This window comes from Panthera onca, chromosome C1 (assembly GCF_046562875.1).
Source record: "Panthera onca isolate mPanOnc1 chromosome C1, mPanOnc1 haplotype 2, whole genome shotgun sequence".
Lineage (NCBI taxonomy): Eukaryota > Metazoa > Chordata > Mammalia > Carnivora > Felidae > Panthera > Panthera onca.
The window spans coordinates 205,233,190-205,260,850 of NC_138346.1; the positions used below are offsets into that span (position 1 = coordinate 205,233,190).

General features: G+C 58.2%; 1 protein-coding gene across 2 annotated transcripts; it reads left to right on the top strand.

Annotated features, from left to right (window-relative positions):
- The first annotated feature begins 387 nt into the window (after positions 1–387).
- On the top strand, positions 388–26,934 carry WNT4 (Wnt family member 4). 2 transcript variants are annotated; one of them, XM_060623186.3, is made up of 5 exons: positions 388–660; positions 14,739–14,974; positions 25,392–25,523; positions 25,622–25,764; positions 26,370–26,934. In XM_060623186.3, exons 1-5 carry the CDS (start codon positions 584–586, stop codon positions 26,835–26,837), a joined length of 1,056 nt encoding a protein of 351 aa, XP_060479169.1. In that variant the 5' UTR covers positions 388–583; the 3' UTR covers positions 26,838–26,934. The 2 variants fall into 2 exon arrangements, with proteins under 2 accessions (XP_060479169.1, XP_078308361.1); XM_078452235.1 differs by lacking the exon at positions 388–660 and adding an exon at positions 12,191–12,282.
- The last annotated feature ends 727 nt before the right edge of the window (positions 26,935–27,661 follow it).

Here is a 27,661-nt window from a genome sequence, read left to right on the forward strand (position 1 = left end):
CCGCCTGTCCCCAAGGCCGGGGCTGGGACCGGGCAGCTGGGTCGCCGCGCCTCTAGCCCGGCCGCGCTAGGCGGCGCGCAGCCAGCCGTGCCCGGAGCGGGCTCCGGCCCTAAGTCCTCCGGGGGCGCCCGGCCGGGGAGGCCCCCGGAGAAGCCCAGTCCCGCGGGCCAGGGCGGCAGCCGCCGCCGCCGCCGCCGCCGCCGCTCCGGCCCGCCCCCGGGGGGGGGGGGGGGTGTCCCGGGCCGCTGGGCCCGCCCAGGTAACCCCATCCTCGGCCCGCCCCTGGCCCGCCCCCCCGGCCGCCCGCCCGCCCGCCCGCCCGCCTCCGCCGCCGCCGCCGCCGCCGCCGCCGCCGCATCCCGGCTCTGGGGCGGCGCTGACAGTCTGGTCCGCGCCGGGCAGCGGGCGCAGCAGCCGGCAGGGCTGACGGCAGGCACGGAGGCAGAGCCCCGCCGCGCGCGCGCCCCGGCCCGCGCCCCGGCGCCGCGCCCCAGCCCGCCCGCGGGGCGCCCACCTGCCGCCCCGACGGGAGGCCCCCCGCGGCCGCAGCCGCTGCCCGGGGCCGGGCGCCCGCGGCGGCACCATGAGTCCCCGCTCGTGCCTGCGTTCGCTGCGCCTCCTGGTCTTCGCCGTCTTCTCGGCCGCCGCGAGCAACTGGCTGTAAGTCGGGCCGGGACCCGGCTGGGCCGGGCGGGGCGGGGCGGGGCAGGCCCCGGGGGCAGCGGCCGGTGCCAGGCGGCGCGGGGCAGCGGGCGCGGGGGCGCCCGGCAGGTGTCTCGGCCGCGGGACGCGAGGCTCGCTCGCCCTCTCCGCTGCCGCTGCCGCCGCCGCCGCCGCCTGGGCCTCCCTCTGGGCACCGCTCCTGCCCGGGTGCGGCTCCCAGCCCAGAGGCGGCAGGGGTGGTGGCGGCATCCGCACCCATAGGCGGCCTGGGGCGCCCGAGAGCGCGAGGGTACGAGCGCGGGGCGGCGGCCGGGGTGGGGCGCCAGGCTCCGAGCGCAGACCGGGCTCGGCTGACAGGTCGCCGGGGAAGCCCATTACCGGGTAGGAGTCTGGGTCCTAATAGCAGGTTAATCCCGAGCAGTCCAGGAGCGAGCTCCCCGCGCCGAGCTGCGCCGAGCTGCGGGCTGGGCTGGAGGCGTGCAGGGACCTGTTTCTGCTTGGGGGGCGGGAGCCAGGAGTAGAAAGAGGGAAGGGATCGGGACACCCAGCCTCAGAGAGCCTGCGGCTGGAGGTGGCCTGCCTTTTCCTCCCTGGGGCAGGAAGAAACTCCGTCCAGCCCTTGAAGAAGACAACAGCCCAGCACCTCTCTGTGTTTCTACCTAAGGAGGAGGGTGGCCGGGGGTGACCGCTGGTGGCCTGTTTCTCTGTTGCTGGGCCTGGCTCAGGTGACTCCCTGGGAAGGGACAGAGGGCTCACTGAGGGGTCTCAGGTGGAGGAGGTGGGGGTTCTAAAGGGATGAGCTTTGGTGAGTAGATGAACAGGGAAGGGAGAAGACTCCGGAGCCCTTCTTCATCCCCCCATCAGTGATGGTTCCCCCGGCCCCAGGCTTAACTCTGGCCCCAGTTCCTTCTGCCCAGAGCTCTGCCCCCATCGGCTGTGGGCAGCCAGTGGGGAGCCAAGCTCCAATATTGATCTGAAAAGCATGAGGTGGGAAGGGGGATGGCCCACAGTGTAGCTGGGGTTTCCATGGAGACAGCGGGAGAGGAAAAAATTCCCTCTGCATCAAGACTAAAGAACAAATATCTCCCATGAAATTGCCCCGAGTGTCCAATGGCTGTTGCTATGAGGTCATTGCGGCCAGCCGGAGCCCTGCAGGCTGGAAGGAGTGTGTTCGTTGGGGTCAGAGCCACCCAGGGCTTGGGGGACCGAGGTGATGTGGAATTCTCCCAGCTGTTGGGAGAGCGAGCGACTCCAAGGCAGCCCGAAGTGGCTGCAGAGCTTTTGTTTTTCTTGGAGACTTAATTTGATTAACACTTCAGGGGCAGTGGCAAAGCTACAGGAACCAGGGCACTCTCACCTCCTCCCGTTACCCCCTGCGGGCCAGCCTCCTGAGTGGGGACTAGGTCCCAGAGATGAGGAGGAGGGAAGCTGATTTGGAACCGGGGGTTCTGGGGTCCCCAGAGCTGACCCTTGAAAGCAGGGGTTCAGAGCCAGGGTCTCCAAAGTGAGCATGAGCATCAGAAGAACAAGAACTGGGGCTGGCCCACCCAGTGCCAAGGGCTACAAAGAGGAGGACAACAAAGTGGCAGTTCCAGAATCGGACCCAGGCCTTCAGGGAAGAGAGCAGCATCCATAGGGAAAAGTCCCTCAAGAGCATCCAGTGTTTGAGCTCCTTTTACAGATGAGGAAACTGAGGCCCCAGGAGGGGAAGCTACTTGCCCAAACTCAGAGAACTGAACCCAGGTGCTGCTTCCCAGGCCTTGACATACCCCTTCCCTGAAGCCGTCCCAAAGTTGAGCCAATGTGGCCCAGGTGGTGTCACCAGCCACCCTCAGCCACGTCCAAACCCAAAATCCCAGCCAGGGAGGCAGTCCCAGCTTTGGGTCTCACAAAACCATGGGGGAATTCCAACAACTCCCTCGAGGGGGGCGGGGTGAGGAGGGGCGGCCTGGAGGGAGAAGAGAGGTTGGCAAACCTGTTCTCTGCGGTGGTGATGGCTCAGGTTGCCACGAAGCAGGTCTCTGGATGACCCAGCTCGCTCCTGCTCCACCCCGGGCTCTGAGCCAAGGGTCTCTGCACAGCCCAAGACGGAAAGCATAAGGGGCTTCCCGGGACCCCTATCAAACCAGAGGGGCAGTGATGGAGAAGAGATCTCTGGGCACATTCCAAGACGGGGTCGTTCGTCTTGTATTTATCAACCTCCATCCCTGAGACAGGGACTGAGCCCACTCACAGCCTGGTCTCCAAGGACCTTGGGGTCTAGAAAGACGGGACAGAAGTAAAAACACGAATGGGTGGGACAGTGTGCATGCTAGTGCCATCAGAGGAAAGGTTTGGTGCGAGCTGGAGCAGTCACAGAGGGGACTTGGCCTGGAGGTGGCAGAATCACGACAATAGTAGTAATCAGTATTGTAATAGCTCCCAGCGCATTATCTAAATCCTGACAACATCTGAATCTCGTTCCACAGATGGGAAGACTGGGGATCACAGAGGTCACTGCCCAAAGTCACCTAGTTAGTAAATGGCAGGGGCACCTGACCCAAAAGCTGCCTTTAGAAGGAAGAGCTGTGGGCAGGCAGATGTCCACCCAGGCAGGGTGGCTGGCACTATCTTTTTCAAGTGTGAGTCACGGTGGAGGTCTGGTCCCCAGAGGGTGGCCGGCAATGTTCTCAGAGGGGCAACGCCTGGGTGTCCGTTCCCGTTCAAGTACCTGGAGTCAGGCTTTAGTCCAGGGTCGGCTGGCTGGCCGGTTGCAAGAGACGATGCTGTCTGTTGTCTCAGAAGGGCGGCGGCCTGCCGGGGAGGCCAGGTGTCCCACTGCGTGCAGCTGTCGGGCAGGACGGAGCCTGGAGCTGGGAGGGCTCCCCAGCCTGAGGCCCGGGCAAGCCCAGAGAAGCTGAAAGCTGCCGATCAGACTCATGTCTGGCACCCCGGGCGAGCCGGCAGCTTGTGGCAGCTCCTAACCACCGAGGGAAGGATGGATAGATGAAAACAGTCTGTCGGTGAAAGGCCTGGCTCTGTCTCTGAAAGATGGGCTCAGAAATGGCCCTGAAAGTTCCCTCTGACACTGGGTGTGCTAGGAGTTGAGTCCGGGGTTCCAGTCCTGGCTCTGCCTCCCAAGCTGGCTGGTTCTGGGTGGGCCTCTCCTGCCCTCTGGGCCACAGTCCTCGGCGGATAGCTCTGAACTCCAAATGAAAGTACTAGGAAGAGTCAGGGAATAGCTTGGCGAGGGCTTCGTTATTGTGGATTTCCTGAAGAAAGGGCAGTGGTGCACCGGGCTGGGGCCCCAGCAGAGGCCCACCAGATGAGGGTGGGGGGGCCGTTCCACACTCAGAAATAGTCCAACAGAGTGGCTAAGAACCAGGTCTCCAAGACAGCTCGCAGGTCCATCCCAGGTCTGCCGCTGACTGGCTGAGTGACGACAGACAGGTTACTTAACCTTAAGTTCCTCGTCTGTATATAAGTGGCACCCACTCTTGGACGGTAGTGAGGCAAGTGTGAGCTCGTGCACATAGCACGAGCACAGTGCCAGGCACGCTCGCGCTGGGAATGGCCGGCATGGCTGCTGCTGGAGGTGGAGGGCGGCTGTTGGTGCGATGGGGGAGTCGTGTCCTTGTTTATAGGGACGATGGAGAGAATGAGCCTTCAGCCTGCTGCTCGCAAGCCCTGTTTACCCCAGACTGCTCTGTCGGGTCTTACTGCTCTCACACGGGTCACACAGGTAGGATCATCGGCTGCCACCTCCCTGCTCTTCAACCAGGGCTCCTGCAAGAGCCTCACAAAGCCAGGGAGGTCCGGCCCAGCTCACAGGCAAATCCTGGTGGCCAGAGGAGTTGTGTCTGGGAGCGCCCTTCAGGGCGGCTGGGGGAAGCATCTCACCCTCACTGCATCTGACTCCCCACAGGTGTGCATCTCTGGTCCAAGCTCCCGTGTGCCTATTTGCCCAGCAAGGGGGGGGCCACAGGCGGTGATCTCCTTGACCATGAGCAGACTGAGGCCTGACACTCTGGGTGCAACTCGCTGGGCCAGGTGTGGGCAGAGCCAGTCCCACAGGTGAAGGTGTGTGGCACATCTCCCCCAGGAAGAGCCTCCCGATCCCCAGCTATAAAGGATCCCTCCCTCCCTTCTAGATAGTAAACCCCCCTCCTTGGTGCTCCTCCCCTGACTCTGGGCGTCCGATCAATCACTCACGCATCCACAGCCCTTTATAGTTTATGCCAGGATTTCCCAAACTGCACCGTGGATATTTTGGGCCTGTCTTGTGCGTTGTATGATGTTCAGCAGCATCCCTGGCTTCTCCTACTAGATGCCAGTAGCATATCCCCAGGTGCTCTAGACATGGCCAAATGTCCCCTTGGGGGGCAAGATTACCCCCCATTGAGGATCAGTGGTTTATGAAAGCACTTTCACACCCGTGACCCTATTAGAACCATGTAACCTCTCCCTTCCCACTTTTGGAACAAGGGGTCTGTACTCTTTTCAATCTCGCTTCAGAGGCCCAGAGGTGCAGCTGCTTCCCCCAAGGACATTCTGCAAATCAGAATCAGGACTTGAGCTTGACGTGCTCTCGCATGTCCCCATCTCCTGGTTTTTATCCCCATGCCTATAGGACAGTTTCGTACTGTATGTAACTACAGTCCAGTAGGGTGGCTTTGTACTTCTACGAGGTTATAAAACCTGAATGTCAAGTGTGCTTAGGTGCTCAGTCAATATCCGATGGGTGAAAAGGGGAAAGGCTTGTTCGCTCCAGAGGGCTGTAAGTTTTTGTCAAATGGTGCCCGATCTTAGAGACCTCGAGTAGGAGGGAAGCTCCACTGTAACCCCCTGAGTCTCAGGTGATGCTAAGATGGGCCAACGTGAGTGTCAGGGAGTGTGGCTGTCTGTCACCCAGCAGATCTGCTACTCTGGCCCCCGCAGCTCCCCTGCCAGGGTGCACCCCCCCCCCCCCCAGATCCTGCCTAAGCACTTTCTCCCCCTCACCCTCCGTGGCAGGGCCCGGAGACCAGGCTCTGCCTGAGGGGTTTACTCAGGCGGCAGTCATCACCCAGCTGTCTGCTATGGCTTGACTTTCTTCCCTCAGCCTGGGATTAGCAATTGAGCAACTCAGCAAGCATCTGACAAGACAGTGTTCCCCAAACCTGTTGAAACTCGCCCAACTCAGGCCCTGTGGGTGCGTTTGCAAAGCTGAGCATTTACGCCAAGCCTCCTTTTCTTGTTCTTCCCTCTGGGAAGAAGGGCTTGGCCTGAGCCAACTGGGCACAGGGTTGGCCAGGGAGCCACGGACGGGGGTGACAGCTACCCCTCCGGCCCCTCCAGTCACCCCCACTGCAAACCAGCTTGCCAGAGCCGCTGCCGTTTGCTCAGCAAACTCAGCTGGAAGGCAAAGCCGCGACCCCATGGTTGCGGTCCAGATGGCCTCAGGAGTTGCCAGGTTTTATCTCTGAGTCCTGAACTGCGTCTTCTGTGATCCAGCCAAACCCAGGGGAAGGCTCGCTCCCTGCTGTGACCCCCACCAGCTCCCCCTTTCCCCATCCAAGCCCCTCCCCACCTCCCCCATCTCCTGGCACTTTAAACCAAACTACGTTCTAAAAGTTCCCCTGACCAAGTCATGAACCCCACCGTGGAGGGGACCTGGTCTAAGCAGAGAGGGGAGGAAGGTGGGTAGGAGGAGGGAGGCATGTGCTCAAGGAGGGAAGGAACCTCCCAACAGCTAGCAGCTCACAGCTCACAAGGGAACTTTGGAGAGGCCCATTAGAAGCAGCGGGAAATTTCTGCTGAGACTCCAGGGGCCTCTTCCTGCTGTGACTCCTGGATGGTTCTTTCAGACCCTATTTCTCACTCTGTTCACACACGGGACCTATCATGGCAAGGCTGGGTTCCAGGAACTCTTCCTCAAGGGCTGGTAACAGCAGGGCATTCCTCTCGAGTCGGGGTCCTGGCAGTCCTGGCACGCCAGGGAATCGAGGGCTAAGTCACGGCCATCAGAATTTGAAGGGTCCCGGGAGATTACCGGTTCAACCCTTGCAGGGACCCTGAATCTCCAAGCAGGGGCATGCCTGGAAAGCCCCATTCAGTCATGGCAAATGCTTGCTTGTCAAGACTCGCCCCACCAGGCACTGCGGTGGGCTCTTGGGGCCACAGAGCACCTTACTGATAGAGGTGGAACTGCATCCCAGGTCTCCTGACTATCTTCCCAGGACTTTCCCTGCAGCCCCACACCCTAGCCTGTCATCCTCTATGGGAGGTTATGAGCGACTGGAGCGAGGAAGGAACCAAAGTTGTCCTAGCTGCCTTGTTGGGATGGGGGCGCGGGTTTGGCCACAGGCTGTCCTGGAAACGGTGCCTTCAGAAGGGATCTGCCAAAGCCAAGGAACTCACTAGCAACCTGGAGCCACCAGAGCATGAGCCCCACTCTAGGAAGCCAGCTCCTGCCCTGGGCAGCTCAGCTGGGGTTTCAGCCACCCCTCCTCGCTCCCACCCCCTGGGCTCCCTCCGCCGAGCTAGAGAGGATGAATGCTTCAGTGGCTACAAAGGCGAGAGAGGCACTCGGGGGACAAGCGTCGGGTGGGTCTCTGCAAGGGAGAAGCTCTCTTCTGGCAAACAGGAGGCAAGGCAAGGTCAGGAAGTGCCCTAACTTTGATGCCCACTCACCCCCACAATCACAACTGCCCTGCGGAGAGAAGGAAAATTCCTACCTTCTGGTGCAGCTCTGGGGCCATCCAGCTAAGGTCTGAGTGGCTACTTGCCGGCCCTGAGTCAGCCACCGGCTCCCCAGGAACAAATACTGTGAGATGGTGAGTGGGAGGGGGGCTCCCACTCAGGAAGCCCTCAGGAATGAAATGTAGGAGCTGGGCTACCAGGTGTGGGAAAGCAATGGAAACTGGGAAGTGAAAAGACAAAAACGGGGGCTGCTGAGGCTTCTGAGGATGGAGAGCAAAGGAAGCGAGGGGTCCCAGGAGACAGGAGGAGGGGGAATAGTGCCCCGAGGTACAGGAGTAGGGGCTTGGGCTCCAGGAAAGGCCATCATCCCCCCCCCCCGCCCCAAACTGAGGAAAGGTACTTGGGACAAAGAGAACTTGACCTGGGCACTGAGGACTCCAGAGTTCTGCCAAGGCCGGGGAGAAGGTGGAGGGGAGGCTGTGCCCACCACCCCTACAACCACTGTGTCTCCAAGGCTGGCCCCTCCTTACTGGCTGCCCCTCCAGGACTTTCAGGCCAGTAGCAGCAGCCCCTTCCATGGCCCCAGAAGCCGTCCAGGCTGCCTAGTGACTGAGACACTTCCCTCCCCAGTATCCTTTGTTCCTAAAAGCAGAGCAGACGCCTTTGCTGTGGTCCCCAAAAGCCCTGGGACCGCAGAAGGACTCAGCAATGGAAGAATGAAGCCACCTTCCTCAAATCATTGTCACTACCCTACTCCATCTTTGGAGCCTGATCCGCCAACCCAGGCTTAGGAGCCAGAATGACCTGTGTTCAAATGCTGCCCAGCCCTGACTGGCTGCATGGCTTTGAACACATGCCTCCCGGAACCTCATCTGTAAAATGGAGGGGGATGATACCATCCTGGCCAACCCTGCGTGGCTGCACTAAGGATATATTAAAGCATGTGGCTGTTGTTTGAAGAGCACAGGTGACAGGGGACATGAGGTGCCTCCCTTCCTGTCAATCTTGTCCCGCAAAGGGCTCCCAAGTCCCCCAGGCACACAGCCTGCACTGGACCCCACTGTCCCTAGCCCCCTCACCGCGGTGCCCCAGCCTCTGATCTCCTAAAGCACCCACTTCTGTCCCACCTGTTGGACCCCTGGTCCCTGGAGGGTCCGACCAGTGGGCCCAGGTCACCGGCAAGCATCCTTCAGCTCTGCGTGCTCCATCGGAGCAAGCTGTGTCCAAGCTCTGCGGTGGGGATGGAGGCCGAAGTGTCCACCCTTCCCAGTGGGGGTGTGTCCTTCCCTCAGGCTGGTGAACCCCCGTCTAAAAGAGCCGAGCAAAAGAAGACCAGTGAACAGGACTGTTCTGCGGTCCAGCAGAGGGCCCAGCTCGAGGGACTGCGCGGGGGCTTTGAGGTGGCAGTGATGATGAAGGTGATGACGGTAAACACCTTAATGACCACAGTGATGATCAATAGGACTTGGTAATGTTGCCAACCGGGGAGCAGTGGCTACTATGTGAACATTTAATCCGTTGACGTCTCTTGAGGTGAGAACTATTATTCTCCCCATTCTACAGATGAAGACACTGAGGTTCAGAGATGCTCGCTAACTTGCCTCCGGGAACACAGAGCTGGGATTCTGACCCAGTCTGCCATCTCTCTCGCACACTGTGCCACCCTGTGGGCCGTGCGAAACGATAGGTCTCCAGGACAGGGCCTCGGGATTCGGAGACCGTGGGTGCAGAAACATCCGGAGGCCCGAGAACAGCTGAGGGGCGTGATGGGGACCCGGGGAGCCAAGTGCTGGCCACCCCCGGAGAGAACGTGGTCCTGGGTGGGTCCCGTGGCATGCTTGCCTTCACGCGGCCGTGTCTCCCCAGGCGGCTCACTGTTCGGCAGGCACTCCGGCTCCTTCCGGCTCCTCCTCCCGCCTGCTTGGCCTCCTTCCTCCCTGGTGTCCCAGGCACTGCCACTCCTGAGGAGGCTCTAAATGTGGCCCAGGCAGGCAGGGAGGCCAGAGGGAGGGGGCAGAGAGGCCTGGGCTGGCGTCCCAGCCCCCACCTGGATACCCGCGGGGCCAGGACCCACGACACTGATCTGCTTGGCCTCCCAAACGCTCCAGCTATTTCCCGTCTCCTCTCCTCTTGACGCGCAGAGTAAGAGCTGAGAGGAGGCGCAGAGGTGCGGATTTTTCTCTAGGAATTTGTATATTTTTTTTAAAAAGCAAGCAAACCTGGAAAAGCTTGGGACAAGCCCAGCTAATTTTAGTTTCTAATGAAAACAGCAGGTGGCCGAGAGGATCTGATCTCCCTGGCAGGGCCAGGGCCCTCCAGCCTCGCAGGCTTCGGCACGGGCCGGCGGGGAGGGCCTCCTGGGAGGGGCCTGTGGGACCCGCAGCCCCCGTTGGAGAAGATGGGGGCACGAGCTGGCTGGCAGCGGCAGCCGGGGCAGCCCGGGCTGCTGGGGTAACCTGATCGATGGCGGGGCTGTGGCTAGAGTCCTGGGTGGCTGGAGCAGCAGGTGGCAAATTGCTAAGCCTGTACTCAGCAGTGGCAGGAAGAAGCCTAAACTGGGGCAAGGCGACCAGAACGAGAGAAGGAGCAGAGATGGTTGAGGCCCTCCACGGGCCTGGCCAGCCTAGCCCAGCGGCAGCCAATACCGATCACTCCCAGACTCTCTGTGCCCCCCAGAAATGGCTTGTGCAGCCAACATTTGGGCCCGGCCCAGCTCCAGGGTCATCAAGTGGCACACATGTCTCCGGGGAAAAGGCTGAGCCACCTTAGGGTGCAGAGAGGGGATTCCTGAGGCCCCCAGAAAAAGTTGGGTTCTAGCCTCTCACAGCCTCCAGCCCTCAAAGGCAAAGACAGCCCCCATTTTACTCCCTCACCCCTGCTCTTCCCTACCCTGACGACTCTGCCAAGAGGTGAGCCGAGGGGGACAGAGCCCTCCATCATGCTGTAGGCATTTATTGAGCACCTTCTATGTGCCACAACCTGTGCCGGGCCCTGAGGAGGCCATGGGCCAGACACGACACTGAGGGTAGTGTCAGCCCCCAAGGCTGTCAAACAAGGCAGATCTACAACTGGGGTACAGGAGACACAGAGCTCCCAGCCACTCACTCACTGGCTGTGTGACTTTGGGTGAGTCCCTCCATGTCTTGGGGCCTCAGTTTGCTCCTCTGTAAAATGAGGCTGGGCACCAGAACAAGCGGGCTGTGAAGGCAAGGGCCTGTGATGCCCGGGGTCCCAACTCTCTCCGCCCTGTTCCCAGCTGCACATCCAGTCCTGGCAGCCAGGCCTTCCCAGGCAAGATTCTGGGACCCAGGAGAATCGCGGTGGGGTGGAGCTGTGTCTCCTGCATGGAAGGGGACAGCTGTTGAGCCAGATGAAGGCAGGGGCTGGGGGGTGGCACTGGTGCCAGCCGTGGGGAGGGGGGGGGACAGGCACACTCCTCAGCGGAAGAGGGTTCTCAGCTTCTTCCTGGAAGCTGTCCCAGTGACTCATGGCCATGGCCACCCAGCAGCCTGCCCCTAAAGCCGTAGGACGGTTATTTCAGGCTGCCTCCCCTCACTGAGTCTAGCCTAGGGGAGAGGGGTGGGGGGCTTCCCTGGTCTACTTTATTTCTCATTCAATGCAGGGGGTCCTGAGGCCTTTGAGGCTTGGACACCTCCATCCCCATCTGTAGAAGAGGGACTGTCACTCTGACAGAGGGAAAGGCCTCACAGACCCACCAGTTTAGTGTCCCCACGAGGACCCAAGCTCCGGGTAGGCAGGGACTTGCCCAAGGTCACACTGTGGGCTGGTAGCTCAGCCAGGCCTCCCCAGCCGGCATTCCCTACCCAGAGAAGCCCTGCCCTTGAACACCTCCCTCCACCAGGAGCCTGGAGCCTGTACAGCCTGACCTGGCCCATCGGCTGGATGCAAAGGGAACAGGGGCCAGCTCTGTGCCCCCATGCCCTTCAGGGAATAGGGGACCCCACCCTTATTCAAGAGGCCAGGTCTGGGTCTGAGCAGGAAAGGATTCAACTTGAGGCCCTACTCCTTGTCCCCTCACCGGTGGCCTCCCAAACATGGACCTGGCCCACAGCCAGTAGCTGGGCTCTTGGCGCCCCCTGCAGGCCAAGAGCACCAGGTGGGACCAGGGCCATCCATAGGGGACCTGGCCCAGGCAAGGGGAGCACCCAGACAGGGCTGAGGAGCCAGTGTGTCCCCTCCCCCTCCAGATGCACCCTGCCCTTGCCCCTCCACCACCTTCCCACCCGTGTCTCCCCTCTGGGAGTCTCAGGCTCCTGCCCCGACGCTGCTAGTCTCTGCATCCCTGAGGCAGGACCTGGCAGAGAAGACAGGGGGGTCCTCCAGGAAGCAAGGAATGTGGGGAGAGGAAGGGAAGGTTGGATGCCTCAGCCCAAGACCACCCACCTTCTACTCACCCGTGTGCTGCCAGGGAAGTTGGGGGGATCCTCGCAGCTACAGCACACCTCCCGTGGGCCCGGCTAAGAGCCGGCAGCACCAACCACATCAAATCACCTTAATTTCTCACAGCAGCCCTCTGGGATAGGAACCATTATCTCCATTTCTAGATAAAGACAGCTAGACTCAAGCTCCACAACCAGGAGGTCGGGGGCGGGGGGTGGGGGGGGCTGATGCAGCCGTGAGGCGGAAAGTGGGTCCCAGAATCAGATCTCCCTCGGGCATAGAAGGAAATATCCCCTGTGGTTGGCCAAGAGCTTCCCCTGAAGTGCCCTCCAGGGCCAGTCTGGCTTCACAGCTGCTCCTGGGATGTGTCAAAAGCCCAGATGCCCACCCAGCCTCGCCTGGAGCGAGGGCCCTGGCACCTGCACTTTCAACAAACTCCACAAACATTTTGATGCTCAGCCAGATTCGAGAACCGTTCCTCTGGGCCAGCCCCCATGCCTGACACACAGAACCCACCTGCTGCTCACACACCTCCGGGGGAGGAGAACTCGGCGACCGGTAGGCAGCCCGTCGTCTCCACCTTGACCAGCGTCCTTAGGTTGAGCGAACCTGGCTCCCAGCAGCTCCTGCCTGCTGGGGCCAGTTCTAGTCCTCGAGCCACTTAAAACAGCATTGTATCCACTTCAAAGGCTTTGAAGTTGGGCAAAACCGGGTTCAAGTCCCTGCTCCACCTCTCACGAGCTGGATGACCTTGCACACAAGGCAAACTACGTAACAGGTCTGTGCCTCCGTTTCCTCCTCTATAAAACAGGGGTCCGTTGGCTTTGCTGGGAGGATAAATGCAACAATGTAAGGGAAGTGCTTAGCCTGGTCCTAAGCTGCATGAAAGCTAACTGTGCTTATTACTGTAGTCATAAAAATGTCCCATATTTCAAGAGGGCTTTCTGTGTACTTCTTTGCTCATCATTTATTCCTTTACTTCATCGGCAAACAAATGGCAAGTTCCTGCCCTACTGCCTCAGACCCCTTGTCAGCCCACCTTTCACACACAGGACCCCCTTTTGCTCTGACCACAGTTCCTTGACTTAGCCAGAACCAGTGGTAACTTCCCCACGTTACAGATGAGAAAACTGAGTCCCATGGAGTGGGCCTTCCCCCTTGATCCTTCTATGGACAAGAAATTTGTGTGGCTTCATCACCTCCAAGCATCTCCACCTCCATGCCTAGAAAGCTCCCCCAGACCAGGGTGGCTGGCCAAGCTCCTGGTGGGGGACTGGCTCACTATAGAGTCGGGGGCAGCGGGATACTTGCTGTCTTTGTTTCGAGCCCCTGTTGTGTGACCGAGACTAAGGGTAGAGCCAGGCTCTGAGTTTCCTCCTGGGAGATGGTGGGAAGGCCCCTTTCCCTCACTCTGCTCACCTGTATAATGGACCAGACTATCTGTCAGGGAGCATTCTGGAAGTCTGCGATACTCTGTACTCTGTTGCTCCTCCAAGGACCTGGAAGGCAGCCCCTGCCAGCCCTGCCCTGGGAGGGGAGCAGATCATGTCCCACCAAACAGGTGGGAAGTGAGGGCAAGGAAAGGGAGAGGAGGCCTTCAGAGTTACCACTCAGCTCTCCTCCCAGCACTCAGCTCCCCCTTGTGCACCTACTATGTTCACTTGGCCCTGGCCAAGGATGCTAGAGGGGAGGGGGGGGTGCAGGCTGAGGGGCAACGCTTAGAACACAGTCATGGGGTTATGTGGACCTGGGCTCCAAACTAGTAGATCTGCCTCCAAACTAGACAAGCCAGGTGACCCCGAGCCAGTCACTTCACCTATCTGAAACATACCTGGCACTCAGTAGGTGTTCAGGCAACGCACACCTCTGTCCCTTGGGAGGGACCACTTCTTCCTGACAGGGCCTTTCCCTAGCTCTGCTCCCATCCTGGTGAGCATTCATGTGTCTTGCTTCCGGCTCTCTGGCCTCCTGGTCCCGATCACAGTGTCTGTCCTTAGGTGACACAGAGCCTCAACTTGCCCCTCAACTTGCCATGGAGGAGGACAGGCAGGGGGAAGACCCACAGGGTTTGAAGGGGTTTGAAGCTCAGCTCTGGCACTTGCTATCTGTGTCACCCTCTTAGCCTTCATTTTGGAATCCATAAAATGGGCATAACAATTACCACCTCATAGATGGGAGGCAAGGGTGCAGCAGAATATAGTGACTGCCACCGTGCATGACACGTAGTGGGTGTCCAATGAACAGCAGCACTCCCTCCTGTCCTCCCCTGGAGTAGACACTTTAGAGCCCCTTCTCCCCAAAGGCCGGGTCCCAGAGCTCCCTGACATAAGGTATCTAGCTTGTGATCCCACCATAATTCTATGAGATGGAACCAGCATTGTTGCCCCATCGTCAAGCCACAAAAACCCCAGGGGCTGAGGGAAGAGCACGGCACACTCTGTTTTTAAGCCCTCCTCCCCTGCCACCATCCACACACTCATCATCTCAAGTCCCCCAGCTGCAGTTGATGCTGGTCTCCGTCTGGTGCCCCGGGATGTGGCTGGCAGTGAGGGTCTGGGCCTTGCAGCCAGAATGCGGGCTTCGTTCACTGGGGTCCTCGCCTGGGGGTGGGGAAAGAGACACGAGTGCAGCGGTTCTAGCGTCCCAGCTAGAGGGACGTGAAGGGGTCAGAGCCCAGGGGCCAAGTCTGGCGTAACATCGGGGTACAGACGCTGGTGCAGGGGCCACCCTGGGCCAGGAGGGGTCCCGTGGGGGCCCCGTCAGCATCCCTCTCAGTGCTTTGGCCTGCTTTGGCCGGGGCGGAAGCCTTCTTATGATGAGACGGCACTTCCCCCGCTGGTCCCAAAAGCCAGGCAAGAGGGCCTGTCGCTGGATCCAGAGAGAAGGCTCAGCCACGAGCCACCACCGGGATGAGTCAGCTCCCAGGGACCTGGGCTGGGCACAGCCTCGTCCCGGCAGCAGAGAGAGGGGGAGGGATCGCCGCACCACACTCCACCCCGCCGCCTTCTCCCCAGGTACCTGGCCAAGCTGTCCTCCGTGGGGAGCATCTCGGAGGAGGAGACGTGCGAGAAGCTCAAGGGCCTGATCCAGAGGCAGGTGCAGATGTGCAAGCGGAACCTTGAGGTGATGGACTCGGTGCGCCGAGGTGCTCAGCTCGCCATCGAGGAGTGCCAGTACCAGTTCCGGAACCGGCGCTGGAACTGCTCCACGCTCGACTCCCTGCCTGTCTTCGGCAAGGTGGTGACTCAAGGTGAGGGAGGGGCTCGCGGGAGGTGCGGGGCAGGGGGAGAGCACTGCCTTGGCAGGGGAGCCACACGCTCATGAGTGGCCAGAGCCGTCTGTCACTTACCGGGCTAAACCAGCACGCTGCCAGAAGGTCACGAGGACGCCGATGGAGGCGGGCAGAGGGGCCAGAACGGGCGTTGGGGGGGGGGGCAGGGCCAGCAGAGGGGTGCTGTTCTCTGTGTGGGGCAACACTCTACGGTCTGCAGTGTTTTGGTCCCCGAGCTGCTGTCTCCATTTTACAGAGGAAGTAACTGAGGCTCAGGCAGGGGAAAGGATGGATTGGCCCAGACCCCCAGCCCCATGCTGTTTTTACCCGAACACTAGGCCTCCTGAGGGAGCCCACCTCATTCGTCTGTATCCTTGATGAGCCATGTGGGGAGCCTCAGCACGTCCTGCTCTGAGACCAGGAAAGAGCAGACCCCGCTTCTGTCCTCCTGGCATCAGGGCAAGCCCAGGAGGGGCAGTAGCTTACACACCAATAGCACAAACTAGGGACCAGACACTGTTTTCAGTAAATGCTAACTCATCTGGCCATGGAGATAAGGTTCCATGTTGCAAATGAAGAAACTGAGGCACGTGGAGGTTAAGCAACTCACCCAACGTCACAGAGCTGGCAAGTGGCAGAGCCAGGGCTTGAGCCCATGCAATCCAGCTCCAGGGTCTTGCTCTCAGCCACAGTGAGAGAATGCTGTGATGGGGGGAACACAGGAGGCTTGGGAGCACAAGGGCGGACTCCTCCCCTGGCCAGGGCCGGGTGCTCGGAGAAAGCTTTCCTGAGTTAGGCCCTCTGCGGAGATGAGAAATCTGAGAAGGCATTAAGCCAGAGGAAGGTGGGCAGGGCAGAGAACGTTCCATGCAACTGGAAGGCTCCTTGAGAGGTCACTGGGTCAAGCCACTGCCCTCGAGGAAGTGCTCTAAACCAGCTGCCTCTTTTTCTACTTCCTGAGCTTGAAACTGACACTCCGGAGCTGCTACCAGTCGACAGGGCCCTTTGACTCGCTAGGCAGCAGGAGGGCATTGCCTGGGCCAACCTTTGTCTTGGCACCTGTGGTCCTGGACAGCGAGGGCTGCCGGGCTTGTGGCAAACCGTTTGGATGTTGTTGGAAACCAACTGTGATAGAAATTTGGAAGCAATTCTCCTGGGAGCTGGCAGTGGCCGAAAAGCACCGTCGTGCTTGGCATTGCTAAATATCGCTGCTCTGGAGAAGCAGCAGAGACCTGGTGAGTGGCCTGGTAGCAGAGAATATCCTTGGTCGATGGTGCACTGCCAAGGCTCTGGGACCTGCTGTCTGAGGAGCCCCGAATTCTAGGCTCGAACGGCAGACCCCAAGCACAGGAAGGTCCTTGCATGCAGTAGGTGTTTGGTGTTTTAGGCGCAGTGGTGGACAGATCAGCAGAATGTCAGGCTCTTTCACAGCCCCGTGCTTTTGTACATGCTGTTTCCTCCACCCCAAATATTCACCCCTCTTTCTCCACCCGGCATTGTCCCAGCTCCTACAAACCAGTGGTTGCTTTTTCCTCTGAAGCTTTTTGCTTGTGCTGGGGGCTTTTTTGTGTCTTGTTCGTTTGTTTTTGTAATGTTTAAATTATTTTGTAATGTTTTATTTATTTTTAATTTATTTATTTTTTAAATTTCCATCCAAGTTAGTTAGCTTTTAGTGCAACAATGATTTCAGGACTGGATTCCTTAGTGCCCCTTACCCATTTAGCCCATCCCCCCTCCCACAACCCCTCCAGCAACCCTCAGTTTGTTCTCCATATTTATGAGTCTCTTCTCTTTTGTCCCCCTCCCTGTTTTTATATTATTTTTGTTTCCCTTCCCTTATGTTCATCTGTTTTGTCTCTTAAAGTCCTCATATGAGTGAAGTCATATGATATTTGTCTTTCTCTGACTAATTTCACTTAGCATAATGCCCTCCAGTTCCATCCACGTAGTTGCAAATGGCAAGATTTCGTTCTTTTTGATTGCCGAGTAATACTCCATTGTATGTATATACCACATCTTCTTTATCCATTCATCCATCGATGGACGTTTGGGGTCTTTCCATACTTTGGCTATTGTTGATAGCGCTGCTATAAACATGGGGGTGCATGTGCCCCTTCAAAACAGCGTACCTGTATCCCTTGGATAAATGCCTAGTAGTGCAATTGCTGGGTCATAGAGTAGTTCCATTTTTAATTTTTTGAGGAACCTCCATACTGTTTTCCAGAGTGGCTGCACCAGTTTGCATTCCCACCAGCAGTGCAAAGGAAATCCTCTTTCTCCGCACCCTCGCCAACATCTGTTGTTGCCTGAGTTGTTTATGTTAGCCATTCTGACAGGTGTTAAGAGCATAGCTCATGGTGGTTTTGATTTGTATTTCCTTGACGATGAGTGATGTTGAGCATTTTTTCATGTGTTGGTTGGCCATCTGGATGTCTTCTTTGGAGAAGTGTCTATTCATGTCTTTTGCCCATTTCTTCACTGGATTATTTGTTTTTTGGGTGTTGAGTTTGATAAGTTCTTTATAGATTTTGGATACTAACCCCTTATCTGATATGTCATTTGCAAACATCTCCCATTCCATCGTTTGCCTTTTAGCTTTGCTGATTGTTTCCTTCACTGTGCAGAAGCTTTTTATTTTGATGAGGTCCCAGTAGTTCATTTTTGCTTTTGTTTTCCTTGCCTCCGAAGACGTGTTGAGTAAGAAGTTGCTGCGGCCAAGGTCAAAGAGGTTTTTGCCTGCTTTTTCCTCGAGGATTTTGATGGCTTCCTGTCTTACATTGAGGTCTTTCATCCATTTTGAGTTTATTTTTGTGTCTGGTGTAAAAAAGTGGTCCAGGTTCATTCTTCTGCATGTCGCTGTCCAGTTTTCCCAGCACCACTTGCTGAAGAGACTGTCTTTATTCCATTGGATATTCTTTCCTGCTTTGTCAAAGATTAGTCAGCCATACGTTTGTGGGTCCATTTCTGGGTTCTCTATTCTGTTCCATTGATCTGAGTGTCTGTTTTTGTGCCAATATTTTTGTAATTTTTTTAAGTTTATTTATTTTTTGAGAGAGACAGAGAGAGCATGAGTGGGGGAGCAGCAAAGAGAGAGGGACAGAGAGAAGCCCAAGCAGGCTCAGCGCTGATAGAACAGACCCCGACACAGGGCTCGAACTCACCAACCTCATGACCTGATCCGGAATCGAAAGTCAGACGCTCAGCCAACTAAGCCACCCGGGCGCCCCTGTATTTTTTTCGTTTTGATCTAATTTCAAACCTACAGGCAAGTTACAAAACATTGTTTTCATCTCCAGGTGATGGATTTATTCAGTCAGCTACTTTTCTTATTGAGGTATAACTCACATACAACATTATATTCATTTCAGGTGTACAACATAATGACTCCACATGTGTATATATTACGAAATGATCATCCCAGTAGGTCTGATTAGCACTCATCACTACACATAGGTCCACCTTCCTTTTCTTATGAGAATTTTTAAGATCTACTCTCTTAGCAACTTTCAAATATGCAACACAGTATTCTTAACCATAGTCACCATGCTGTACATTACATCCTCGTGCCTTACTTATTTTGTAACTGGAGGTTTGTACCTTTTGACCCCCTTCACCCATTTCACTTACTTCCCCACCCCCTCCCCCACCTTTGGCAACCAACCAATCTGTTCCCTGTATGTACGAGCTTGGTTTTTCCTATGAGGAATTCCCATAATGCTCTTTACCTAGATTCAGCAACTGTTTACATTTTAACCCATCTGCCTTATCAATTTCTCTATCTCAATCTCTCTCTCCCTCTCCCTTAACACAGACATACAGACACACACATATGCACACGTCTAAACCATCTGTGTTCACACAGCTTTCATTACAACTTTTAGACTAAACTGTAATGCCTGTTCCCTCACCCCACCCCACCACTTTCCTAAACTTGAACTGTTCTGAGGCGAGGTGATGTCTCCTTTACCTGTTTCCCAGCACATGGCAGAGCCTGGCATGGAGGACACAGTCAATGGATGTCATCCAATGACAGAAAGCAAGTCGGGGCAAGGACTCAAAAGGGCAAAGAAAGGGAGGCATGGGTTCGGTGCTGGCCTGAAGCCAGTGAAGAACCCCATGGAAAAGTGCCTTCCTCACCTGTGTTTGCAGCAGGAACCAAGGGAGGGCTCATCCCTGGCTCAGCAAGTTTGGGGAAACACTGGGAATCCTACTGGGAATGCGGAAATCTGCTCCAGACTAAAGTCTGAGTGGCTTGGCTGAGTGACTCCCCCTCGAGGCGGAGTCAAGGCACCCACACACCAGGCAGACATCAGGGGCGTCTGGAGGAGTCTGATCTCTTCCTATTCATCTATATCCTCACTCTTGTATTTCTCATGTTCTTCCCTGGTAAGAGTCCTCTTGGAAAGGTCTTAATTTGTCTCCACTGCACAAGAGGAGGCACCTGCAGGGGAAGCATGGGCAGGCGTGACCTTGGAGGAGTGGCATCACTCCGAGTGGCACCTGTCAGTGAGATCAGCATGTGTGCTTACCTTATAGGGCCCCTCACGAAGGTCCCGTGACACGGGGGGTGGCAGCCCTGAGTGTCCACCCCGACCAAGAAAAGCCATCCTCATCACCAGCTGCTGTCACTGGGGACAGCTACAACAGCAGCAGCCAGTCTGGGCAGGCCTCTTTGGTGGCCACCAGCTTTTGGGGTGATGGCAAGGGTGAGCTTGATTTGGTGCCCACATTCATCAGCTGCCTGGCTGGGGTCATGGCCTCAGACATGGCAGAGGCCCAGGAGCCAAGCCATACTTGGAGAAGAAAAGGAAACCCTTTGCTGACGGCCGCCTGTGTGCCGTCTTGCCTCAGATTGCCCTCATGACAACTCTTGAATGTGTGGCGTGCCCCCACTCTACTGCCAAGAAGGGAGGTCCAGCAAGCAGAGGGTGGTGACACACACCCAGCTCCGGGACCTGCCAACCCTTGGCCCTGAGATCTCAGGCAGGGTCCGTTCCCTCTCCTAGCCTCATAAAGTGGGGGCAGTCTCAGCACCAACCTCCTGGGATTTCCATCAGGATTCAGAGATGATGCCTCTGAAGGGCTAGATGGCACTCGAGCCCCACAGGCAGACATTGCTGAGGTCTCGCAGTCTCCAACTCTGCACCCCAGCACCCCACCACCTCCACCCTGCTCCTGGCCTACTGAGGCGAGATGGGTGGTAAAATAATGGTGAGCAATGAGGACCGTGTAAGTGAGGGCCAAACTGTGCACTCCAGGCTAAAAATCCACCAGAAACCTGGGGAAATTAGCATCCGGGGTGGCCGGGAACGAGGGCAGGTGGCAGTATTTGGCCGAGGAGGCATTACGGCCAGGTGTGGGATGGCCTCTGTACGTTTTAGTCACTGTTTTGTCCCAGAGTCTAGAGTAAGCACCTGCACATAGTAGGCCACTGATAAATATGTGCTGAATGGATAAAAAAGGTTTGAGGACGGGAGGGAAAGCCACAGAGTCTGGCCAGGGTTCAAGGTCGCCATGAACGGGATACACTGGGGTCTCAGAGCAGGCTGGCCCAAGCATGGCAGGGAGAGGTGGACAAAGCAACGCAAACTCCTCTTCTCCTCTTCCCTCCTTCTGTGGGCAATGCCGTGCCTCTGCCTACCTCCCCGCATCTCATTCTGTGACCCTGACCAAGGGAGAGGGGACTCAATGAACCTTGAGGCCCTCCAGCCTCTGGCTGCCATGGTTGCGAGGTGATGGGGTGCACTGGCCAAAGCAAAGTGAAGACTCAAACCCAGGCCCACCTTCCCAACCTCTGCGTGTCTAACATCATCCAGACACCTTACTGACTGTAACATCAGACTAGAGTTAAGAAGTAAACACTTTTCAGTCCTAGGCTGTGACTTACCAAAACCTGTCTTCTCACCTTGATCCTCCATACTGGCATCGTGCTGAGCCCAGGGAAGGTGAGAACATGCCTTCTTTCTGGGTGACCTCCAGGCCAGCCTTTAGGTGCCCTCAGATTAAGTTATAGCGGGGCTGGGCTGGGTTCCCAGAGGACATTCCGCCACTGGGAGTTCCTTAAGGACAAATCCACCTCGTTTTCCCTGGAGTGTAGCATAGGACCGGGCTTGCAGTGGGTGATCAATAAATGTCTGGTGAGGGAGCAAGCAAGGGAGGAAGTGTCTCTGCCCTAAGGAAGCTTTTAGCCCAATGGCAAACACACAGTTGACTGCCTGGCCTTCAGGGTGTAAGCGCCCTAATGATCCCTGTTCACAAATGAATAAAATGGCATTCATCACGACAATAATCACAAAATATGTCTCAAGTGCCCATTATGTGCCAGGGACTAGACTAAGCATGTTCTGTATTTTACCTCATTAGGTTCCCATAACCACCTGTTGAGGTCAGTGCTTTCATCAGCCCCGTTCTATGGACAAGAAAATTAAAATCACACATCTAGGAAGTAGCAGGGCAAGGAACAGATCTCAGTCCTGCTGCCTGAGCATCCAGACTCTCCCAATACCCATCCCTATCTCCAAGGGCTGCTCTGTGCACTGCCCTATGCTGGGTGCTAGGGGGCAAAGGAGAAGTATGGGGACAGCCTGGCCAGGCAAACAAGCAAGACACTTAGATGATAAAACCACCTGCAGCCTGATTCTGATCCTGGGGGCAGGCAGGCCAGCGAGAGCACCAGGAGCCCTGGGCGGTCCAAGACAGAGGGCAGGAAATGTGGGAGAAGTGTGGGGTCTGGCCTGTCTGGGCAGCGCTATCCTGCCCTTGTTAGAGTTGGGATAATGAGGCTCAGAGAGGACAGTCACGCCGCTAGTAAGAGTCTTAATTTACTCTTTCCTCTGTGCTACATCATCTCTTAAATCCAAAGAGGCTTCCTAGAGGTGGTTTCAAGAAAAGGTGAGCTTTTGTAGCTAAGAGAACAAAGGAAACTGGGAGGGCAGGCTGGGGGCAGGGAACGGGAGAGCACAGGGCAGTGTCTTTCTCAAAGACCAGGGCCTGTCCTGCCCCACCTCCCAGGACTCCCTCCCTGGGTCTGCTTTGGAAACACGTGAGTTATGCTCGAATGGCCCTCCCACCAGGACCCCAGCCTGGTGCCCAGAGGCCACTATGTCCATGGCTTCTTTTAAGCCCAACTCGGCATCCACGGCTTCTTCTCCAAACACTTCTTCCTACTCGAATGTCCTTCCTTCCCACATTGGGGCAGGGGGGGCGGGGGGGCATCGCACATGACGTGCTCAGAAGAGTACAGGCTTTGACTCACCCAGGCTTCGGTTCTGGTTCCCGCTGAGCCGCTGACCGGCTGAGGGACCTGGACCCCAGGGCCTCACTCCTTCCTCCAGAACAGAACTGGAGAGAGCTGGGTGCCCCATTTGTTGTGAGCCATAGACAGCACTTGGAAAGGCCCTGGCACTTAGTAGGTCCTCAGAAAGGGGAGCTATTACTGGGTCCACAGGACCCCTCTGAATTCCCAACCCCAGGCAGCCCTGGCACCTTGAAAAGATGGCACTGAGGTGGGACCCAGCAGAGCCACTTCCGCTCCACACGCTGGAGCCCGGGGAGGAGGAAGAAAGGAGCTGGGTGTGGGGTGTGGCAAATGGCTTCATGGAAGCAAGCAGGTTGCAGGGCAGCTACTGGCACCGAGGGGTCTGCCTTACCACCAGCTCTGATGTCCCAGGAGGACAAAGCCAGATCTGTCTCCCTGCTGCAGCTGGAACAGGCAACCCTCCCCTCCCCACCCCCGCCCCCGCCCCGACCAGGGGGCAGCTATCTTCTATGACATGTGGGGATCTCCCTCTGCTAGGCTTGCAGGAACGCCACAGTCCCTTTCTGTCATGGCAGTCTCTGCCAGGTGCCCCGCTAGTGAGCAAGGCTCCAGCCTGGACAGCCAGGCAGAGGAGAGGAGCAAGGAGGGGCCGCAGCCCTGGAGTCAAAGGGCTGGGACCCAGAGCCAGTTAGAAAAGGCTGCTGGAGCCACTGCTATGGGCCTTAGGGGCATGGCGGCTTGGCCACATTCTCCAGGCCTTCTGGGGCCTCCGGTGTGGAGCACAGGCCAACCGCTCACCATCTCCCAGTAAGGAGCCCACAAATGGGACTGAACTTGTCCTACAGAACTTAAGATTTAGGGTAGACCCAAGAAAGCCCATCCTGGCTTCACACACAGGAGGTAGGAAGCGATCCACTGCAGGTGTATTCCTGCAGGCTCTGGGCTCCACGAGGACAATGTCAAGGTTGAAAGCTCTGCAGCCAAACTTCCTGAGTTCACATTCTAGTTCTGCCACTTCCTGACTGGGTATTGTTGGTCAAGTTGCTTCACTACTCGGTGCCTCAGTTTCTTCGTCTATAAAAAGAGGATGAAAAGTCTCCTCTCCATAGGGTTGGGGTGAAGAGTATATAAATTATGTGAAGTGCTTAGTCAGTGCCCAGCACAGAGGGAGCTCTCTATAAGCTTTAGCTCTTAAGATTTTCCCTCCACGATCTCTTCCTTCAGGCCCACTCCCAAGCTGAGAAAACCAGAGGGTCCTGTACCCAAGGCTGGGGCAAGGGGGACCTGGAGTCCCGGTAGATGGATGTTGGTTTGGGGAATGAGGCAGAGGTCTCCCTGAACAAATTGACAGGGAACCTTGCACACCAGGGCTACCAGCACTCAGGGGAGGAGAGGAGCCCAGATATCCAGGGAGGACCAGGGGCTGCCCGAGAGTCCGGAGAAGCAGGAGTAAGGACCAAGCCCAGCCGAGCGCTGGGGCCACCTTACCAGTCCCATTGGCCCTATCTCCCGCTTTCCCTTCCCCCTTGGTCTTTGGGGCGAAGATCTGTGCTGGTTCAGGCCTGGAAATACCAGAAATACCAGAAACTAAAGTCGTCCCTCTTTGGGCGGCCACAGCACAAAACCAACCAACATGATCCTGCTATTAGCCTCGATTAACTTGGAGAGGATTCCACCTCAGGCCGTCGAGGTCCCATGGCTCCGGCCAAGGCCCCCGACGCTGGCCCAGAATGGCCAAGCCAGGACAGAGGGTGGGCAGTGGAGAGTGGGTGGTGGGCGGTACCCCCAGTTCAAGGGCGGAACACAGAACAGGTTGTCCGGAGCCACCGGGGCCTGAGCCGCCCCCCACCCCAGCGCTCGGCTTCTGCTGCCTGTCCACAGACGTGGGCACAGAGGAGGTGATTGTTTCCATCTGACCACGGCAACTGCTCCCGGGGGCAGCCAAGAGCACAGGCCTGGGTGTCACGGTGGTAATTGCCAACCACGGGGCCAAAACCTGCCCCCTCCACTCCTGCGGACACAGACACTCCAGCAAGAGACAGAAGGACAGTCACGGGCACACAGAGGCCCTCACAGAACCCAGAAGAGGAGCAGGGCCTGTCTGGTCACACACCCAGCGAGCCACGCGCACGTGCACTACACGCACCACCAGCACCACCCACAGGCCCAGAAAGAGGCTCCGCAGCAGCTACACCCTGAGGCACAGTTCCTAGGAGGATAAAAACACCCATTCAGGCAGGGGGCGAGGAAAGGCACCAAGACAGGACTGCTAAGAAGTCAGAGGGCGGAAGGGGAAGAACAGGCAGCAGAGGCAGACGGACCTGCGTTTGAGTCCTGGTTCTGTCACCTCCTTGCTGGGTGACTGGGAACAAATCGCTTCCTCTCCCCAAAGCCGCACTTTACCATCTGTGAAATGGGCACAAATACGGCTCCCCAGTAGCAGGGGGCATCCTCTCCTCAGCACTGGTCCTGGTAAACAGTAGGGACTGTCACTATTACGATTTACTGTCACAGGGGTGGAAGGAAGCAAAACGGCCTCAGCAGAAAGGGCTGGGGCGGGTTGATAGTGCAGGGGGACCCCCTCGGGGCGCGGGGGGCAGCTGGGGGGTAGGCACGAATAGAATGCAGGTTTTAAAAGAAGCCAGACCTGGGCTGGTGGTCCGGCTCTGCTGTTTCAGGGCCCTGGCAGTCTCGGTAAGTCGGCTCAGCTCTGTGCACCTGTCCTGTCTCCCCTGATGATGTTAACCACGCGCCCTGGAGAGAGGCTGTGACCACGGTGTCCTCAGTCCAGTCGGGGCACTGCGGCTGGACTGTCTGCCTGCTCAGCCATGTGTTGTGTGACCCGGGACGAGGCGGCTGATCCATCCGTAGACTCCTTACCTCACGGGTGCTGTGCACACGAGCCGATTGGCGCATGTGCAACGGCGAGCAGCGCCTGGGACGCAGCAAGCGCACTCGGTGGCTGGTCCGGGCAGAACACACACACACGGCCGGGGTACCTCCTAGCCGTCGGGCAGGCCTGCCTCCCCGTCTCCACGGGCCTGCCTCGAGGGGCTCCCAGGTACCACTCCCCACGACAAAGGAAGGAGCCGGGCGGAGCCCCGGGACCCAGCCCTGCCCTCCCTCTGCCTCCCACAGGGACCCGGGAGGCGGCCTTCGTGTACGCCATCTCTTCAGCAGGTGTGGCCTTCGCGGTGACGCGGGCATGCAGCAGCGGGGAGTTGGAAAAGTGTGGCTGTGACCGGACGGTGCATGGAGTCAGCCCGCAGGGTAAGTGTGGGAGGTAGGGCGGGGCGGGCCCCTCCCCCCCCCCCCCCCCGCCCCGCCCCGCCCTCACTCACCACGGCCACTGTGCACCCCCTGCACAGGCTTCCAGTGGTCGGGATGCTCGGACAACATCGCCTATGGCGTGGCCTTCTCCCAGTCCTTCGTGGACGTGCGGGAGAGAAGCAAGGGGGCCTCATCCAGCCGCGCCCTCATGAACCTCCACAACAACGAGGCTGGCAGGAAGGTAGGGTGGCGCTTCTCCTGCCACTACCACCACCGGGGCGGGGGCGGGCTGGGCAGGGCACCTGGAACACTCTCCCACCCTCGCGCCACTCGGGAACATTTGTGCAGGCTCCCACCAGCACTTGCGTGGGCCGGAGGGGTACGGGGCGGCGGGTGGGGGAGCAGACAGGTGAGCAGGTGTCACAGAAGCGCGAACGACACACACACACACCCTTAATAAGCAGCAGAGCCAGGATCTGAACCTCGTGTCGATGCACAGATCGTGTGCGTTAACTACGATACTGGCTGCCTGCTCCTGCTCCTGCTCCTGCTCCCCGAGGTTCCCCTGCAGACTCAACGCACCTCTCCCGTCCTGCCCCCCATCGTGTCCCTCACCACGCAGTTCCAGAACGATGCCCTTCGGGAGGTTTCTCCTCCGTCACTGCAAGTGCCCCAAGGGCAGGGACAACGTCTCCCACCGTCCCCAACACAGCCCACCAGCCCACCCTGGCCGAAGGCAGGTGCTCACTCCGGAAGCAGGGCGCCCGTGCTCCCGTCCCCGGCCCCGCCCCAGCCTCCCCGCCGGCCGTCTCCTGATGGCCCCTCTCCCCTCCCCGCCCCCTGCAGGCTATCCTGACACACATGCGGGTGGAGTGCAAGTGCCACGGGGTGTCGGGCTCCTGTGAGGTAAAGACGTGCTGGCGAGCCGTGCCGCCCTTCCGCCAGGTGGGCCACGCACTCAAAGAGAAGTTCGACGGCGCCACCGAGGTGGAGCCACGCCGCGTGGGCTCCTCCAGGGCGCTGGTGCCGCGCAACGCACAGTTCAAGCCGCACACGGATGAGGACCTGGTGTATCTGGAGCCCAGCCCGGACTTCTGCGAGCAGGACGTGCGCAGCGGCGTGCTGGGCACGAGGGGCCGCACGTGCAACAAGACGTCCAAGGCCATCGACGGCTGCGAGCTGCTGTGCTGCGGCCGGGGCTTCCACACGGCCCAGGTGGAGCTGGCCGAGCGCTGCAGCTGCAAATTCCACTGGTGCTGCTTCGTCAAGTGCCGGCAGTGCCAGCGGCTGGTGGAGCTGCACACGTGCCGGTGACAGGCAGCGTCAGCCCCGCGCCAGCAACCAGCTCGTGGCCCGAGGGAGGCCGGTAATTTAAACAGCGCCCCCGCACCTACCCCAAGGGATACTGGCTGTACTTTTTGTTTTGGTTTGGTTTTTGGGTCCTCCTGTTATTTATTGCTGAAACCAGGCGGGCGGCCCCAAGGGCACCAGCCAGGGCCTCCTCGAAGCCTGGGCCTTTGTGGCCGCCACTGACCAAAGGGATCTCGCTCGTGCCTCTGGCTGTCCACATGTGGCCACTGCTGACCACTCGGTTGTTAACTGCATCTGTTTTTCTACTCACAGACTTAAGCTGGGTAATGAGGAGCGTTGGTCACATGCCTACTGACCCTGCCATGTAGGGAAGGAGGCAGCCCTATGGCAGGGGGAAATCAGTGCCATCTCGAGGGAAGCTGCACCCCTGCACGTACACACCGGCCCCTGGCAGCTTCAGCCTGGTCTCCCAAGCCCCTGGAAAGGGAACGGGCAGATACCAGCTCCAGGGCAAAGGGTTCGTTTGGCCCTCCATGGGCGGCCAGAGGTTCAGTCTCTGTGGGACCTTCCAGGCAGGAAGAGCAGGCGAGACAAGGGCAAGAGAAGGTGCTAGTCCCACCCTGGAGCCCAGCCCACCCAGCCTCCCCAAAGCCGCCACTCCCTGGTCGCTCCCAGACAGGAGCACCGGCTGCCATCTTGGACCAGAGGTCCCAGCCAGGCCTTTGCAGCGACACCTCTAGACGTGTCTCCTCACAGTGCCACTCGTCTGTGACACGAAGAATGGACATCACACATGCAGAGGAACCGGCCAGTGGAAAAGCCTTGTC